At 47.1% G+C, this 20,291-nt stretch overlaps 1 protein-coding gene across 1 annotated transcript in view; it reads right to left on the bottom strand.

Annotated features, from left to right (window-relative positions):
• The window catches only part of LOC135207300 (titin homolog), a gene marked incomplete in the record, with an annotated part of 153,910 nt that overhangs the window by 54,702 nt on the left and 78,917 nt on the right, over nucleotides 1-20,291 (bottom strand). Inside the window, 1 exon segment of the mRNA XM_064238973.1 lies at nucleotides 14,078-14,305. Coding sequence (XP_064095043.1) covers nucleotides 14,078-14,305 — 228 coding nt within the window.

Below are 20,291 nucleotides of genomic sequence, written 5' to 3'. Positions count from 1 at the left end.
ATTGACGGTTCTTGACTTTTGACCAAGGGCGTAGACGATTCCGCAGAATCTGAGGGACTGATGACAATTTGTCCCTGGACCTGACATTTGCTCGTGAGCGCCAGATTCTGGTTAGGTCTTTCAGTTTGGCTTTCATCAAGATGTTTGTCACTGATGCAAACTGGAGTGAACCAGAATCTTTCCTGGGTTCTCCTTGAAGCAAGTTTGTGTCCTAGAAATTGCTTTACTGACTTCGCTATTTCTTTTCTCTTGGCTGATGGAATCGACAGAGTATGGGAGGATAGATTCCATTGAATGCCCAGCCACTGAAAGTTTGACTCGGAGTGAGTCTCGATTTGGTCTGTTTATCTTGAACCCTAGATATTCCAGGAACTGGATTACTTTCAGTGTGCTTTGCGACATTCCTCGACTGTTGGAGCCCAAATTAACCAATCGTCGAGATACGCTACTACCATGATCCCTTGCGATCTTAGTTGTTGGACGACCACTTCCGCAACTTCGTGAACACCCTGGGTGCTACGTTCAGACCGAAGGGAACTACCTTGAAGGAGAATGCTTGATCTCCTATCTTGAAGCCCAGATAAGGGGCGGAAGTGTCTTGCAATAGGGATATGATAGTATGCGTCTGTAAGATCGATAGAGGTGGTGCACGGCCCCACGGGAAGTAAGGTCCGCACCTGCGAGATGGTGAGCATCTTGAACTTGTCGCAGCGAATGGCCAAGTTTAAACGGGGACAAGTCTAAGATTACCCTTCTTTTTTGTGAGCCTTTCTTTGGAACGCTGAACAAGCGCCTTGAAACTTTAATCTGTTGACTCTCGCTATTGCTCCTTTCTGAAGGAGGTCCTCCGCATACTCCGTCAATTCTTTGGATGGAAGTTGAAGGAAAGGTCTGGGTGGGGGCGGATTCGCCACCCAACTCCAACCCAGGCCTTTCGACACAATACTTTGTGCCCATTTGCTGAATCCCCACCGGTGGCGGAAGAGAAAACAGCCTCCCTCCTACCTGGAAGTTCTCATTGATGCTGGTAGCCACCTCCGCGGCCTCCCGGAAGTGTTTTCCTCTATTACGGGACCTTCCTGATCCTCTCTGACGAAAGGATCGCTTACCTCTGCCTACCCCTACCCGAGCGGTCATACTGCTGAAAGGCCTGGCCTTCGAACACTTGGTTGAAGGCTGGGGAGACAGCGTAAGAGGTGGAAGGTTGAGGCTGGGGGGAAATCACATAGATAGGCTGTGATTGGGCCTTGGAGGTAGAGGGTTGGGCCGCCTGCACCAACGGAACAGCTGAAACAGGCTGGGCGAAGCGTTGCTGTTTCTTTTGGTAAGGCTGGAAACGTCTGGGTTTCCTCTGAGCCTTACCCCTCACTGCTTGGTCTTGGCGTCTCTTTTGCAGTGAGACCCCAACGATCCTTAAGGCTTTGGTTAAGCCTTGTAGCTTCCGCTGCATCCTTTTACCATTGCATCGGGGAAGAGGTCTGCTCCCCAGATGTTTGATGAAAGCAACTTATTCGGTTCATGCCGAATAGTTGCTTCCTGGAGGACATGCTTCCGACAATTCGTTCTGGCTGTGGCGAACTCAAACATGTCAGGACTGTACCGTTTGAGTCAGTGACTTGGTGATCAGCTTGAATAGTGGCTCGGAACCGTAAGCAATGGTAGCCACTTCTGTCATGGCCATGGAGTTAATAGACCTGGCCAGCCTAGACTTGGCCTCAAACTCCGCCTGAATGAGGCTGTCCGGAAGTCTAGGCAGCTTCTCACCAAACTGCTCCATAGCACAGTCTGGTTTGAGTTTGCCCGCCGAAAAAGTGTTGGGCAGGTCTTCCCATAAATCTCCGGTTGAGGGAAGTAAAGGAGATGTAGGGTCCGCTTCCTTTAGCTGCGGTAACGGCTCCCCCTTTTGGGCCGCTGGGATAGTGACCGTAGCGATCTTGGTAAGGAAGGGAAGCGGAGTTCCCTCTTCCATTGTGAAAATGGTGAATGGACTCTTAAAGGGTTGTATCTTCGTATTAGAACAATCCATGTCCTCTAAGCACCTGAGCCATTCTCTTTGAGCCTGGTCACGTGAATAGAGGGACTGTCTCTTTAGGGACCTTGTCATCTCGCGTCATGGCAGCGGCAGTGAGTCTGGCGTAGCCAATGAACGGCGGTTGTATATCCTCCGGGTAGAACTCGAAGTCCTCAATCCTTCGAGTTCCACACTCGGATAGAAATAAGCCCGTCCTGGAAGGGGGCGTATGACGCCACCCTCCAGGGGTTATGTCATAGAGAACGGAGGCAGAGAGTCATGAGGTGGAAGCTGAGCTATACCTGTGCCGAAAGGAAAGGTGGGGGAGTAGCTAGCGGAGCCTGGCTCAGTTCGGCGATAATGTTATCCTGGGAGTTAATCCTGTCGGACAACGGGAGAACATCTGCTCCATACTGTTTTTGAGAGAACCGACCAAATCCCCCATGTGTTGCAACAGACCAGCATTGGGATCCAAAGCCGGAGCTGCTGCGGAGGTGGTCGGGTAACTCTGAAACAGGTACCAAAGGAAGAGGAGAAAACGGCTGACTCCGCCGGAGTATGTGATCTCTCCTTGGAAGATCTACTCCTTGAGGATTTGGAGCCGGACCCAGAAGCTCTAGACCTCTGCTGCGGGGTCCGGGGTTCGTAGCCGGAGACTGTGCCGAGATGTTGACGCCGACGACGTCTTTTTAGACGACGACGACGTCTTACTCAGGGTTTTTACAACCGTCTGTCCTTTGACCTTAGGTCTTACGGAAGCATCAGGAGAAGTATAAAGGAGCTCAGCTCCTGTAAAGCCTTGGAAGGAAGCTGGAGAGTTTGCAGGAGTAGAAGACCCAGTGGCGCCCAAGGGAAGCCCTTGGGTGTCCAAACGTACTCACCTCGACCAACAGGTCGTCAACACCTACCATTGGGTTCAATATTTAGATCGAGTGTCGCTACTTCCGACGAGATGTCCTGGCCTGGTTCAGTCAACGAAGCGGCGAGCTGCTGCTGAATTGCCGCTATAGTCGGGGCTGCCTCTGCTGGGTCGACGTAAACCCGTTGACTTGCCGCCGGGGAAGATCAGGACCGCCAACCTCTTCTCAAGGATGTAGGGCTGTCCCTTGCGGCGTTCTTGCCAAAACCGCCGACCCAAGCCCGCAGGGTTGCCAGGGCGGTGTCTCTAACAGCGGGAGCCTGGAAGAGAGGTATTTGTTAGTTTTAAGTTTAAACTTAAAATTAAAACTTAAGTAATAGGTTAAACTAAAATTATAGAGGATGCGAGATCCCATATAAAAACAAGCTTAAGTTTAAAATAAGAGATTAAAATTAAACTTAAGAACTATAACCTTGTAGGGATTAGCGGACGGAGTTGGGAATACATTACCCCGTCTAAGAGCTGGCTCACCAGATCGTAGCAAATAGTGCAGGTCTCGTGAAACCAGACTTGAAGGTTCCCGTGCGGAGTCGCGCATGGAGCATGGGATCTGCAGACTTCATGCCCACAGGGGTCCTGGGAGCATGGCATTGCATCCCGGATGCTCACAGTTGGTGGTCTGTAAGTGAAAAGATACATGAGCATCCTAAAAGATATCACTTACAGGCTAGAGGTTAAAAAGAACTCCGCTGCATGCCGGAGCGTGCGAAAAAATTTTGGGCATAACCCCTCCCTTACCGCCTGAATAGGCTAGAACCCCGGAGAGATCCGGTGTGGGCAGGCAACGGAGGGATTTGGCTTAAGGTAGCTTAAATTAAACTACTATAGTTTAAATTAAATACTAATACTTAAACCTATAGCCATAGAACGTACCGGACTAAGTCCGGTGCGAGGCGGAGATCGTGTCGCGATATCAGCGCGACGGGGTGGTTAGTAAAGACCAACTGTATGCCGCAGTCCGCCCGTCAGGGTGAACTAGCACCTTTCCACGTGGATGCCGGAGCTCCGGTAGATTAAAGAGCACCAGTAAGCTGGGAAAGGGCGAGAGGGCGAAACAGACTCGAGCTAGCAACGGAGCGACGGAGTAACGACGGAGGGGGGGAAGGCCAGTCCCCCCCCTTAGTCATCCGAGCGTGCCGTGAAGCCAGAGAGCGGTCGAGTCCAGTCTGGGTCTGTCCAGCCCCCTTACTCCTCCGCCTAGGAGAGAGGGAGGCAGGCACGGGTATGTGGAGCGAGCGCTGGACAGACCAACCCTCCCCCCCACGGCCCTATGGAAGAGCGGGAGGAGGGAAAGGTGACTGGACAGGCGTCTGGCTGCTCCGTGATCACGTAGTGACCACGGAGCGGTAACATGTAATACAATAACACAATACAGCCTAGGATAAAGCAACCAACTAATCAGAGAGATGCTATAGAGAAGCAACCGAACTGAAGAGCGGAAGCAATAGAGGTGGATACCAATAATACATAACCTAGGCTACGTGAAGCCAGACGCCGTAGGCTAACCTAAAACATAAATAATCAAAATCACTTAACGTAAAGAAAGAAAATAAATCAGTAGGAGAAAAAATCCAGGAGTGTACGACTAACTCGAAAGAAAGTCTACCACTCAAAGCTAGCCGGGGCCGATACTAAGAGCTGTGGCTAGGGTCTGGATGGAAGATGCCTACGCAGGTGAAGAAGACATGATGCATGACATAAACCGGTAGGCTGGACCCCTAACATAAAATAGATAACTAATAATAGAGCGTAATGAAATAAGGGAAGGTTCTGGGTATGGAAGACCAAGAACGAACCCGCCACGAGGCAGAACCATGCTGCCATGCTTCCGACCTAGAGCCCGTATTTATACCTAAAAACGGCAAATACTGACTCAAGGGCGGAAAAAAACCAAATAGCAATAACAACTGATTACTTAACTTAGCTGCTGCGATGGCTGTACGCTCCATGACGAATAAATCCAAGATAGGGGCACAAAAAACACAGAGCAAAAAAGGGCACGTGTATACGCGGTGCGCTAACTGAAAAGGATGACCACCAGAGGCGCAGCAGTCGGCAGCATGGGATGGAGTAGTAGTAGTTGCTGCCCACTCTGTGGGTCGGCTCCCCTCTAGTGGGGATTTGTAGTGGGAGATTTCTATTGGCAAGCGGTTCGTGGTAGTGGTCTCACTCGCCATAGTGTCATACCGACACCCTCTTGGGAGGGTGAGCGAGTCAGTAGTACTGACCTTTTCTTTATTTTTATTTATTCTCTGGTATGTTGTTAGTACATTTACTTAGAAATAATGGATTAAAGGATATTTTCGCGCAGCGACACGAACTGAGCCCAGAAACTATATATATATCCATATAAAACAAATAATTCCTTACGTGGCTCCCATGAAAGACTTCTAGATCTGCCACTGCCAGAAAATATTATTCATGTTCATAGCTAAATTTAAATAAATTAACTTTAAGAATCTTATGTGACAATAAAATACTATTCATATTCATCAACAAACTAAAACAAATGTTCCAACACCTAATGGAATATCACACAAGCTGAACAAAGGAATGTAAAAGCCTCCAAGGTATATGCAAAATTAAGACCTCCAAGGTGTATGCACAGATCAAAAGCAAAAGCTAAAACCCTTCTTTGGTCGTCAACAAGATTAAACAAGGTACAAGTATAAGTCACAGCTTGTTAAGGTACTGGCTAGCTCACTGACAGACTTTAAACTTGATGACAACTGAAGGCCACAATCATCAATTCATAATTACTTAATTATACTAATACTACTTGATATGAGGCAACATGGATCTTAATCAGCCAAGATGGAACTTAATAATGGCTAAAGCATAATTACAACTTAGGCACGGCCTTTCAACAGACAATTATGAAGTAGGGTGTGATGTTTGACAGAAAAAATTACCATCTCTGTACGATATGTTCTTCGCCATGCGCTGCCGAGCATGCATCCGTTATTGGCAATTCTGTATACGCTGTTGCGAGTCAGTTGGCTCCCGAGTATCCTGTAATAAAGTCCAGTCTCCAGGACGTTGTGTCATTGCAAACCCAACATGGCGCAGTGAGTAGGATAAGGACCAACCATGCCCCAGATACGTCGACCACCCCAGGCCACGCGAGGCGTGCCTCACCTGCAATGCCAAGGGCCTTGTCACAGGCCGTCATGCAAGCACAGACGTTATTTGCAGAACCAGCAGCGTGCCATCCGTTCCCTTCAGGATGCCCTTCCCGGTTCAGGAGCACGTGCCGGTAAAGTCCTGTCTCTGCTGCCCCTGAGAAGTGTGAGGCGGTAATGTCTTCGGCAGCGTTCAGATCCTGGAGACGTTCGATAACGTATTGGGATTCACCTTAACAAGTTCCCGCCGCAGGATGTGTTCCTGCAAATTAGGCTCAACTGTGTACCGGCGTTGCAACGTGCACTGGACGCTCGGTATTCAGATGCCAAATGGAATGCCCTCGCCCCACAAGGGCGCAAGGAATATGTAAAAAGTGAGCGACTATTTTTCGAGGTGTGCTCAGAAGGCCACCGACTGTGATTTTAAGTGTCCCAAATGCGGGGAGTGTTTAATAGAGTACATTGCTGTTGCGGAAAATAATGGTAGGCCTCAGTGACCCTGTATTAAAGAGGCATGTTTTTCAGACATGTGAGACATTTAAGAGTGTAGATGCCCTTCATTGGCACTGTGCTGCACTTTCGAAGCTGCACGCCAAGATGTCGAAAGTATCCCCAAAGCGTCGCTATCAGTGAGAGGGGGTCTGCTGGTGCCTCGAGTGATGACGTCACAGGCATTGATGACGTAGAGCCAGACGTCGCGGTGTTGCGCGGCAATTCCAATGTGAAGCGTTGCGGAAATTGTGGGGGGTCGCCATCCCTTTTGGTCGAGCGTCGTGCCCAGCAAGAGGTATAACGTGCCACGGGTGCCAAAAGGTAGGGCACTTTTTCAAAAATGCTGCAGGAATACGAAGAAAGCGCCGCTTGCCTCGAGTTTAGCGATTGTTGCAGACACGCACCTCTCCCCCACCCCACGATCAAGGCTTGTGTTTCCCATAGAAACGGGAATTCAGTATCCACACTCGTCGTAGCAGACACAGGAGCACAGATCTGCGTTGCCGGACCCACGATTCTCTCAAGACTGCAAATAAATTCACTGGAGTTGCAGCCGCGAGCAGGTCTGAGGGACGTAGCTAATCTCAGAGTGAGATGTCTTGGATCAACGACATGCTTCATTGATATAGGTGGCGACGCACGAAGCAGGAGGTTTACTTTGTGCCGACGGCCAAGAACTTCTATATATCGCTGAATGCTTGTAAGGAGCTGGGAATAGTACCCCTGACTTCCCTCACCCCTACCATCTCGTTGCATCAGCTGATGTGCTTAATGAAGACGTCGCACGGCCTAACTACCCTAAGACAATGAGCCAGCACCTTTCCCATCCCGCCTGTGGAGGAGAATATACCGAGACTTGAGGAGTGGTTATTACGGCATTTCTCTTCAACAACCTTTAATACAACCAGGGAACCGTTACCTGTCATGACGGGGCAAGCAGCACACATCCATTTGTTGCCTGATGCCGTGCCTTATGCCTGTCACACGCCCGCGACAATCCCTAAGCATTGGGAAGAGGAGGTCAAAGCTCAACTTGACGAGGACGTTCGGAAGGGCGTGATAGAACCAGTCCCAGTGGGGGATGCAACGGAATGGTGTGCAAGGATGGTCGTTGTCGCCAAGAAGACGGGTCAAACCTCGCCGCACAGTAGACTTCCAGTGCCTCAACGCCCACTGTCTTCGGGAAACTCATCATACACCGGCACCCTTCGACATGATTTCAAGCATCCCCATTCATACGTACAAGACTACGGCGGACGCCCCCCACTGGGGTTTCCATCAAGTGGAATTGGACAAGACAGCCGCCCGCTTACAACCTTTATCACTCCATGGGGACGATACCGTTATCGTAGAACACCCATGGGCCACTGTTCGGCGTCGGACGCCTACAGGTTTGATGATACCCTGCAAGACATCACAGAAAGCATAAATGCGTTGACGACACTTTGCTATACGATCACAAGCATTGAAGAGGCGTTCTGGCATGTATAGAATTCCTGTCAACGTGTGCCTCTGCAGGTATCACACTCAAGCCCGAGAAGTTTAAATTCTGCAAGAGAGAGGTCACTTTCGTCGGTTATTACCTGGGATGGGACTCATACAAACCCGCAGACGAACGACTAGACACCATTCGTAACTTCCATATGCCAGAGAAGCCCTCCATCACGGATATTAGGTCGTGGTTCGGGTTCGTGAATCAGTTAGCGCCCTTCTTGCAACGGCGCCCATCATGGAGCCCTTAGGGACCTCCTCAGAAAGCCCACTGGAAAAAACGAAAAAACGTTTACTGGGATAGTCAGCTACGTGACAAACTCCGGCAGGCACAGGAGGTCATCTGTCAATTAGCCAAGGACGGCTTGGCATATTACGACAAAACACGCCCTACGACGATAATGACGGATTGGAGTAAAGAAGGTATCGGGTTCGTGAGTCCTTCAGCAGTATTGTATTTGTCAGTCAGCTGACAGCCCCTTTTGTTGCAAGGGCGGCTGGCGCCTTGCCCTGTGTGGTAGTCGACACCTCACCTCCTCTGAAGCTGGGTATGCCCCGTAGAAGGAGAAGCCCTGGCAGTTACCTGGTGCTTGCGGAAGGCCAGGCTCGTTCCTACTTGGGTTGTCCTAATCTCACCATCATCACGGACCACCGTCCTCTCGTCAAGCTGCTGGGTGACAGAGCCCTTAAGGACCGTCATCAACCGAGATTATTCAACCTGAAAGAGAAAGACACTCCAGTTCAAGTTCCACATGAAATACCTGCCCGGAAAAAGGAAACACTGCCGCGGATTTTCTTTCAAGGTACCCGACCATGCGAGCACCCGCGAAGCTTCCGACGTGGATTTTGGAGGACGACATTCAAGTGGCAGTGGCATGTGCAACCGTGGCCGCCTTGGAACCGGATATCATCGTGTTGGATGAAGACTGCGTAAGGAGCGCCGCATCTAACGACCCTGTATATCAGCTCTTGCTTGCAAGGGTTGCAGCGGGCGACTGGCCCCAACAGAAGTCGCAAGAACTCGCCTGCCTTCGCCCCTTCTTCAGCGTTCGGGACCGGCTAGCCATCAACCAGGATCTGGTGACATACTCAGTGGACCAACGGATGTGTTCGCTTGGTTATACCCGAGGATTTACGCCGCCAGGTAGCCGCTAACCTACACGCAGGACACCAAGGCCTCGACTCGATGCTTAGAAGGGCCAGGCAGTCGGTCTATTGGCCGGGAATAGAAGGGGACCTTCAGCATTGCCGCGCCCGATGTACTTCATGCGATGAACATGCCCCTCACTGCCTCCTGAAGAAATGATACACACGCCGCCTGCGGAATATCCCTTCCAGCAAGTCGTAGCAGATATGTTCCAGATAGAAGGCAGTGTATACATGGTGTATGCCGATAGACTAACAGGTTGGTTAGAAGTGGCTCATTTCCCCAATGGTGCCACGTCTAAACAAAATCAGTAATCACCTTCGATCATATTTCTCGCGTTGGGGAGCCCCAGAACAAATATCAACTGACGGAGGCACGAACTTGGCCAGCGAGGAGATGGAGGCCTTCTTCAAGAGTTGGGGGTCAAGGTCCGGCTGTCGTCGGCCCAGTATCCCCAGTCTAACGGCAGGGCAGAAGCAGCTGTCAAATCGGAACGAAGAGGCTACTCCGGGAAAATACATTAAAGGGTGGAGCCCTTGAGTCGGACAAAACGGCCCTGGCGATACTTCAGTATCTCAAACACTCCTCAGGGAAATTAACAAGTCGCCGTCTCAGCTTGCAACGGGTCGCCAGCTGCGCGATGGGGTACCGACGGCAGGAGACACCTGTTAAGTAGACAGATATTGGAGGTAGACGATACGTCGAAGGGAGTTACAAGTGGCAAGGTCGCAGGAGGCGATGCGCATTCCCTGGCACTACCAGAAGACTGCCGCCCATCGAACTAGGTACCCATTATGCATACAAAACCAAGCTACCAAGCAATGGGATCGAACGGGCATAGTAACAGAAACAAAGCCCCATCGTCAGTACACCGTCAAGCTTAACGGGAGCGGCAGGCTGTCCAAAAAGAAACAGACGACACCTGAGAGTCATCGCTCCGCCTCTGGCACGCCATGTCCCAGCACGAGTCCTCCGCAAACCATACCCCGACAGAACAGGGGGACACGCACCACACAGGAGCCCAACGTCGTTGATAGGCCAGAAGAGCCGCTGGTAAACCCAAGTGGCTCAAAGACTTTGTAGAGTGATGTTATTACCTTTTGTATGCAATTGCATCAGGAATTGATATTTCTTTTCAGAGAATTTATGTATTTTATTTCGTTTTTTTGTGTATGCATCGAGAAGTTAGCTTTAATTTTTTGTTTCTTCTCTTTGTTACTCATTGATCTAAGGGCATTTTTCCCTTTTATTTTTTTGTCGTGTATAAGAATGTTCTTGGGGGGGGATGTACGATATGTTTTGTATTTTTCCCCTTTTTATTTTTGCCATGTAATATATTCTTGAGGGGGGGATGTACGATATGTTCTTCGGCCATGCGCTGCCGAGCATGCATCCGTTATTGGCAATTCTGTATACGCTGTTGCGAGTCAGTTGGCTCCCGAGTATCCTGTAATAAAGTCCAGTCTCCAGGACGTTGTGTCATTGCAAACCCAACAATCTCCAATTTTTATCATTTTGGTCTCAAGACAAAACTATATTCTTCTATTTTTGTACCTAAAATAGTATTTCGCCCTGCCCTGCCCTGCCAATTATCTGTAATGAGGTTTCAAAGAGAGACAAGTCTATGTCACCCATAGCACATAACTTCACATTTGACTTCTCTTGTCATCACCATTATCTTTCTCACTCTCCTCATTCTAGCAATGGAGTTCATATATTTGAAATGCTCATACAATAAACCTTTCCCACCCTTCATCCAATAAGCTAGTACCTCTTTTTGTCTCCCTAGAATGATTTTTGCATTCATTATTTGCTTTCACAAAATAATCATGTCTTATCAGCACCAGTGGTTACAGCCACAAAAACTTAAAAAATAAAAGATTCCTCCAAGTAGAATCATTTGCACAGGGCATAAATAAAGCACACAAAACTGATAAGAATTACCCTATCCTAGACATCTGTGACAGTATAATCAGTATATTTTCACAAATACAGCAATGTCTTTTCACAGTGAACTTCTTAAAGCATACTACATTGCCAGATACACATCATCAGACTAGGCATTCATGAAAGTTCATGAGTACATATGTATCTTGAATCTCTGGCCCTCAGCCTTAGCAGATGTGTACAAAAAGCTCTCGTGTAAGTTCCTACATCGCTGCGTTTAAATCAACTATAAAATTGTAGGTATTACCTCCTAGGGAACATAAGAAAATAAGACCATGGCAAATTTACAAATATGAAGACATGAACTTTTGTTAGATTAAGTGTCCAAATAGGCAAAAGGCTGGTGCAAACACCAATTTCACTGATTGCCAACATTACTAAAACTCATCCTGAAGTGACAAGTTTTACCAAGGTTTTGACTTATGTTTTTTCAGTCATATAAGAAAGGGTGAAAGTTTACATTTTGTTTTAATTCATTCATTCTCTTCCTGCACATGGCTGGAGTTTATACCATCACAGAATGGCGCTTCTCACGGGTGTGTATAATTACTGTCAATACCAATTGTCATCACTGCAATGCCAAAATAAACATGTGGAGGGACAGAAGACGATGAGTGTAGGAAATAATAGAATAATTATCAGTGCCATTTTTGAGCATCTGACATTAGCTCTACCTCTTTTTAAGAGTTCACTATACGTAATTATAACTGCAGCAAACAATTTGTATTTCACGAGATGTAAAATGAGGTAAACTATATTTTGAGACCAAAATTGGGAAAACCATTGGCATTCAATTACTGGAAAAACCCCTGAATAAAAGGGAAGGTGGCGTTTAGTAAGCCCATCGCTGATGCAATTTAGATTTTAGCATTGCAGAATTTTTCATTCAATATTGATATCTAGTTTTCAAATGTGATGGTACGTCAATAATGTTTGAGACAAGCAGCTGATGCTACCTCTGACTCTGCACAGACTTCCTTTAATTTAAGGAACTAGAATTGTAAAGAATACAAAGTAACACTGGTTCTCAATTAAGGAACCTTTGGTTTACTTATGGCATTGATGAGTAAGCCAAAATCTAATAATTGAGTCATTATGACATGTTAACACGCCATTTGAAAAATGACAAATTTTTAAATTTGTATTTTTCATCGCTTACAAACCTTTGGTCTTAACAAAAGGATAATCTTCTTGCGCCATCTGGAAACTGATTAAAAACAATAAAAAATTGTAAAGGAAGGAATCTGTGGCATCTGGCAACTCATACCTATATGAGATAGAAGCTGGTCACTGACCAGGCATAGAACCCTGTGACACATCAGTCTTTCTTTGACCACCTTGGAGAGTAGTCGCTAGTGCTCTCCTCCCAACCCAATTGCTTTGTTCACACATGATTTCTTTGTTTCAGTGTGTTTGTGTCTGTGCTTTGTTGTTATCATGGAGTCCTCCAATTCTTCTAGGCCTCATCAACGCATGTCCCCAGGCATTCAGGGATTTCCATGCCTCAGGTTTTTGGCTACTACCATTACAGATTCTCATACAACATGCAGTAGGTGCTGATCTAATTTTTGTACTATTACTAATCCTTGCCCGGAATGTCGTTCCTGGCCTGTGCCACAGTGGAGAGCATTCTATAGGAAGAGGGAGCATCATGGAGTTTCTACTTGCCCTTCCTGGGAGGGTTTTCCGCCTCCTTATTTGGACGGTTCAGCGTCAGCATCCCCTCCTTCCAGAAACATACACTCTGCATTGGTTGTATTGCTGTCTTCTTCCCTTTCTTCCATCAATTCGTCGGTGGAAGTATCAGGAGTTGCACAGGATGAGATTATGTTTAATATAGACCCCTCTCCCGCGAGACATAATGTCCTTCCGAGAGGGAGGAGGCTATGCCTTCTGCTTCCTTTATTTCAGATTCCAAATCAAACAAGTTGCCGGCTGTTTGGGCATCTCTAGGCCTATTCTCGCATTTCTTGGATGCTCGTAGCCTCCCGCCAGACCCATTGGCAGTCCCCCCACCTCCAGGCCTACACTATTTTCATGAGTGACACACTTCAAAACATGAAAATTTTTGGAATAAATCATGAGATCCTCTAGCTTCACTCAAGAAGAGGTGGGCAGAGCATTTATAAATGATGTAACAAGTTTCATGAGACCTTTGATTAATATTTTTCCTCTCTCTAGCTTTAGTACTTATTTGCATTCTTCCTATATTTTTACAAAAGGTTCTCCTTCTTGGTCTATCTTTATCCATTGTAATCAACATTAATAGTCATAAAAAAGCAAAATCTAGAAGTAGCAAAACTCATACTATGTGCAGAAATGAAGTAAAAAAAATCCTAAACCTTCCTGTATGACTGTAAAAAAAAAATCATAAACCTACCTTTATGACTGATATCCTCTAAAACTGCTCACAAAATTTTTCCAATAAGCGCCAATTCAAGGCACATTTCCTTAACCTTCCCTGCCCAAACACAATTTTGCCAAAGTAGTATGTAAAATATGTTACAAGATCTTCTAGTTTTCTGTAATCCCAGCTACTCTATCTAAGGTGATGCTTTTGTTTGAACTCACTCATAAGATATATGGCATCACAAACTTTGTCAAATATCTCATCTATACGCAGTACTGTACTTGTAGACTTTAGGTATTGATAGTAGTACCTGTTTGACAAAAAAGCTAATTCATAATATTATTTGTAATTCTAAATACATGAAGTCTTTGTGAGTTTTGAAAAATTCTTCAGCCAAATTATCTTCTAAAACAAAAAACAAAAATATACAAATGATACTATATGAAATACTGAAACAAACTGTCGCTGTGTACCTTAGTGATGAAAGAACACCTTCAGTTTGATTACTTTTTAACATATATGGTATCTGCAGTGCATATGTATATGTAATTATATTACAATTAAATATTAAGTTAAGAAACAAGGCTATATTTCTTACCAGGTCAGAATATAATAAATTATTTTTATTCCTGATATTGTCCTTTGCATTCTTCTCCAGTAGGAGCTCAACAGCAGCAGCCTGTCCCCACTTTCCTGCGACATGAAGAGGTGTGTTACCTTCATTGTCAGTTTCATTGATATTACAACCACGTCCTATGAGAACTATCATTACATCTTCAAAACCTTCCCTGGCAGCTTCATGGAGTGGAGTTGCACCAACATTATCCTGGGGGGAAAAAATATGGTTACCTACAAGATATTTCATGTTAAAAAATATGATGACCAAATTTTCAGATGATTTTTACCATTCCAGTTGAAGATTGGGATATGAAAAATTACTTTAACAGTTTTTATTTTGTGTACCTCAGACATCGTATGCAAGTATAGATGAAAATTTTATCACAAATGTAATCACTGTACCTTTGCAATTATCTATACATTATGACATGTATACCTTTGCAATTATTTATATTGTGATAATATAAAATTCCATTAAAATTTCAACATACATAATTACAATATATTTCTGGGTTGACCTGTGTTCGCCGGTGAAAAGGATCCTGCTATTCACTTTTCTAGTATACATAGATTCTAAATATACCAGAGAAAAAACCTAGCATGGTATGCTGAGGTTATTCACAGGTCTCCTGCCAATTAGAAGTTTCCTTTCCAAAATCCCTTTCATGGGGAGAGCCGACCCAACGGCTACTACTTCCTCCCTCTCGCTACTACTGTCACTACCCGACCCGAGCGCCACCTGCAATCCTGTTTTAGAACTCGTTAATCTACGACGCGCTTTTTCTTGCTCTTGATTTTCCGTGTTTCTAGTGCTTATTTCGTGATGGCTTCCACCGAGATGTCTTCTGCACCAAAGTTGAGTACCCCAATTTCTGTTTTTCATAAATTATAAGGTTGTGGGACTTCCTAATTTGGCCTTCGGTCCCGTAGAAAGTATTGCGGGGAAGCTGGCGTCCCCCCGCCATTTTGAAATCATGAGCAAGAACGCGTGGGAATTAGGTACGCATGTTTTAGCTTAAATAAGAATAAATCAAATATTATTTGCATTAAGAGTACCTAATTCTTGTGTTCACTTACTATACTTATTATTATTATTAGAAATTATGTCGTAGAGGTACCGAACGCGCTCACGACATACTCTGGGGTAAGTCTGGGGGCTAGACTGAGAATGTTCGTACTCCTTCCCCCTCCTCCCCCAGCTCGTGAGCGCGTCCGAGTAATCTCGACATGATATTATTATCAGTTTGATAGGCTACGCAGTCTATTATTTAGTGGGAGAGAGGGAGAGAGTTGGTAACTTTTTCTCTCTCCCCAGCGTAAGTTTGCATGAATTATTATTTTCAAAAGTAAATATATGCAAATATGTCTATTCATTAATTCACTGAAGAGGTGGAAGAGTTGCCACCCATCAGTTCAGCCCAACTATATTAATATGGTAGGCTAACTGTCCTTAACCGTTACTCTTATGTCTTTTTTCCTGAAGAAGTTAAGGCTCTTCAGAGGAGATATCAATGATAAGAGAGCCTCTCTCTCTTTCATTTTATGGGATCTATCCTCCTGGCCAATCTGAATCGAATAAATTCGAGTTTGATAGGTTTAGTTGAGGGTACTGTCCGCATAATGATATCCTAGAGGAGATTTAACCTGACGTTCCAAGTCGCTAGCGACCTCGGTTAGTCAGTTAGATCCATGTCGGTTATTTTCCCAAAAATATATATATATATTGATATATATATATATAAGAACCCCTTGCAACTCTTCCATAGTACCTCATTATCAAGTCTGATGTATATCCATTACATATTGTCATTATGCAATACTGTATTACTGTACTGTAAAAGGTCTGGTTAACATTCGTCTTGGCCTAGCCTCCTTCGGTTAAACCCTTAGTAGTAGGCTATACCTCTCGATCGAGGGCCACCCCAACCGGTTGCTGTACCAATCACGACGGGCCATGGGCCCAGTCACACTACCACCCCTACAGTGGTAGCCTACACAACCGCTAATGGGTAGCCACCTCTGATCGGACAGGTGGCCAGACGTTCATGACCGACCACCCCCTGGCCCTAGCAACCCCCCCCCATCCCCCCTACCCACTATTAGGCTCGGCCCAGCCGAACCGTTATAACTCGTGGTACTAGTACTCTTAGTGAGGAACAGCCGTTTGAGTTTCACATAAGTGGAAGGAGGGGGACAAGTGTGGGGGGTGTGAGGGGTATTACAGCTCCGAGCTATAGTCCCCCCGGCCCCGCCGGATGACGGACATAGCTTCGGGTAGTATATATGTTGCTCCGCCTCTCCGTTGTCTCTTTCTCCGGCTCCTCTAACAGGTGGAATTGGGGTAGGAGCCTTGCTCCCACCGCCCTTCAGTAGAGGTAGGCAACGTCAGATGTGGAATTACCTTCCCCTGACCCGCCACCTCCGTCTGTTCCACAGCCAGTGGCTAGGACAAAGAGAAATGAGACTTCAGGTGAGCTAAGCCTTGAGGGATCGTACAGTGAACAGCTCCGGACCCTTGCGGTGCCGACGGAGAGTGACTCACCCTCACATCCGCCACCGGAGTTTTGCATTAAACTTGCTATAGCTCAGTTCTCATTCTTTGGAATCATGTAGGCGCCTACGTTCATACGTAGCCCTCCGGTCCGGCCGGACTTACAGAGTTGAGGCTTGTCCTCCTCATAGTCCGGCGGATATTGGATCTCAAGTACTAGACCTACATAAAATCCAAAGAGCGGGATCAAAAGCAGGCAGTTAGCTATTATATAAGAAATTTTTCAGTGAATTGAATATTTATTAATTAGTAAGTCTTGAACTTTATCTAGTTTAAGTTCCATACCCTCACCGAGCAGCTCTGGCCCTCCTTGAGGCTGATACTCATTAATAATTACTATTACAGAAGGTGCGCTGCCAGTCGCCGGGGTGCTCCGCCTCCCTCGGCGAGATCGTGGGGCACGAAGTGTGTCGCTCCCACGCGAACTGCTCCGTCCCATTTGTAAGTGAGGAGGGACAGCTTCCGTATATGGTTTGGCACCCGGAGGCCTGCACCATCTGTTACGAGATGGTGATGCTCCTTATGAATGATCAGGTAAGCATCTTAACCCCCCCTTTTTCACGATGAAAATTGTAATTAACCGTGTAACAATATTGTTCAACAAACTGGTTTCCTATGTCGGGAAGGTTAATTCCCCTTCCTCCCCGACAGACGGCTGAGGACGCCCACCAGAGCGCCAAGACGGACCTGATGCGCTGGGTCTCTGGGTACGGGAGAAACGAGCCATCGGGTCATCCCAACATCTTGGACGCCAGCCTGGGAACTCTTTTGTTCAAGGGGTCCCCTTTGGCGTCGGTCTAGCCACGTCTGGCGGCCCCAATCATCGATGCCATCCAAGCGGAGAAGACCCCCCTTCCGGACAACCAAGAGGATTTGATGGCGGATGTGGCTGCCATCAACATCCACACTGAACCTATGGCCCTGGGAGAGCAGGTAAGTGGCGAGGTAAGTGAGGCAGGTAGTCTCCTTAGCCCAACTCCTTCTTCTACCTCTTCTTTCCGGGGCTTCTCTAAGTCCACCCCCGCTTGGGACAGCTCACGGTCGGTTCGTCCCAAGGAAAAGTCTGTAAGACCGAAATCCCTGCCCAAGGGATCAAAGCCGACTCCGTCAGCGGCGACTGAGTCATCTCGTATGACAAGTCACCTGCTGCCAAGGGTTCTCTCCCTTCAAAGGGATCGAGATCGAAAAGGTTAGGGAGGCAGTAGACGAGAGGTTTGAGTCGTTGCGACGAGCCTCCGGACCTGAGGTCTCCGGCCAGTCAGTTTCTGACATGGTGGCTGAGCAGATCAAACCGTTACAGGACATGATGACTGGTTTTCTCCCCTCTGGATCTCTGGCGCTGGCTATGGCAGCGCCAGATGCTTCCAAGCTCCCACCCTTCCACAAAAATAATCCATGGCGGCTTGCTATGTATGCTCCATACATAGATGGGAGATTAACCATTGAAGGGTGCGGGACCCGGCCACTGGAGGACTTCGAGTTTTACCCGAAAGGTCTCCAGTTTCCCTTCCTCGGGTTCGTCAGACTAGCGGAGCACGCGCTAGTTAGAGTGGACAAGGTCCCAAGGGACCAAGCCCAAGCTGTCTGGGCATGCACCATGGCCGAATGGGAGTGCGTTAACACCAGGTCAACGCCTCACAAGGGCTCATATACGATGTTCGTGACACCGGATCAAGTCCCGTCGCCCTGCACCGACAAGGTGATGGAGTTAACTCTCCAAGCCATAGCAGAGGATAAACCTCTCCCGGCTTTAAAGGAAACAGAGGCTACCTCCCTTCTCCTCCCTGCCAGTAGAGAATTTTGGCACGAAGCTCCGGCCACGTTTACGGTAGGTAAACTGGATGCGGACTGTGCCTCAACCTTATTCTCCGACAGACTACCCAAACTTTCGGAGAACATGATAAAAATAGAATTTGAGGCTAGGTCGAGACTAGCAAGGTCTATCAACTCCGTTACCTCAATGGAGTTGGTAGCCACGACCTATAAAGACGAACAACTATTCCAGGTCTTGACGAAAAGTCTATTACAGACTTACCAGTCAGACCTATATGACTGGTATGGCAAGACGAGCTTGCAGGAAATACGTCCTGGCGGAGGCTTCCATCAGGCATGAACCCAACAGGTTGATAAAGGCATCAATCTGGGGAGAAAACCTGTTCCCTCAAGAAGAGGTAGACAATGTCTTGAGGGAAGCCTCTAGAGCCAACCAGAGCCTCCGAGTCCGGTGGGGACTTCCCTTCAAACGGAAGTTTGAAGCACCCGGACACCAGGCTAGGGCAAAGAAGAGGCCGAGGAGGTACATTCCCTATAAGTCCTCTCGACCTCAGACGATTGTTCAGGCAGTCCCAATATCCCAAGTTGGGAAGCCCTCAACATCGAAGGCCCAGCCACAGCAGCAGTTTGTTCTGCTACAGACTCCGCCGGCTCAGCAACCCTCAACCTCCAGAGCCATCATGACCTCCCCGCCTTTAACCCCGCCTATGAAGCTAGGGAATCTTTTCGTAGCTACAATAGGCATGCGGGTAGCAGTAGAGCCAGAGGCCACTCCCAGCTATGAAGCAGCTCAAGGGGTAGAGGATTCCGAGGAGGGAGAGGGTACAAACCTGCAGCCAACCAGTGAGAGACCGCAGGTAAGAGGGAGATTATATCTCTTTCGAGACCATTGGACCTTCAGTCCATGGGCACACAGTATAATCTCCAAGGGCCTGGGATGGAAATGGAAGAAAGGGCCTCCACCACCAATAAACTTCTTCCAGATTCCAACAGCGGACCTGGTAGAATATACCAAAGATCTCCAACAAAAGAAGGCCATAAAGAAAGTAAGGAGACTAAAATTTCAAGGACGTCTGTTCACTGTTCCAAAGAAGGACTCAGGCAAAAGAAGAGTGATTCTGGACTTGTCAAGGCTCAATTCATACATTGCTTTGCAACAAGTTTCCGGTATGCTGACGGTCTCGCAGGTGCGGACCTTACTTCCCCGTGGGGCCGTCACCACCTCTATAGATCTTACAGACGCTTACTATCATGTTTCCATAGCAAGGAACTTCTCTCCATACCTAGGCTTCAGGCTAGGGAACAAAGCTTACTCATTCAGAATCATGCCGTTCGGACTGAACATTGCGCCCAGAATATTCACCAAGCTAGGAGAGACGATAGTCCAAGAACTAAGAACCAAGGGAATAATGTTGGTAGCCTACCTGGACGACTGGCTCATTTGGGCAGCCAGCATCGAGGAATGCCGCAGGTCGACAGCCAAAGTAATAGAACTCTTGGAGTTTCTGGGATTTCAAATAAACAAGGAGAAATCACGGATGGAACCAGCTTCCTACTTTCAATGGTTGGGAATCCAATGGGACCTAGTAAAACACAAGCTATCCCTTCCACCCAGGAAGGCCAAGGAGATAGCTGCGGCTACAAAACAGTTTCTCAGGAACAAAAAGGCCTCTTGTCGTTCCCAAGAGAGAATCCTCGGTTCAGTACAGCTTGCATCAATAACGGACGTCCTACTAAGAGCCAGATTGAAGGATATCAATCCTGTCTGGAGAAAGAGAGCCAACAACAATCTCAGAGGCAAGATCTCAGCAATTCCACCCATACTAGCAAAGAGGCTTTGCCCATGGACGAAGCACAAGAACCTAACCAA

The sequence above is a fragment of the Macrobrachium nipponense genome, chromosome 32 (genome assembly GCF_015104395.2).
Source record: "Macrobrachium nipponense isolate FS-2020 chromosome 32, ASM1510439v2, whole genome shotgun sequence".
Lineage (NCBI taxonomy): Eukaryota > Metazoa > Arthropoda > Malacostraca > Decapoda > Palaemonidae > Macrobrachium > Macrobrachium nipponense.
Note: the sequence above shows the minus strand (reverse complement) of the source record. Positions and strands in the feature narration are given on the sequence as shown.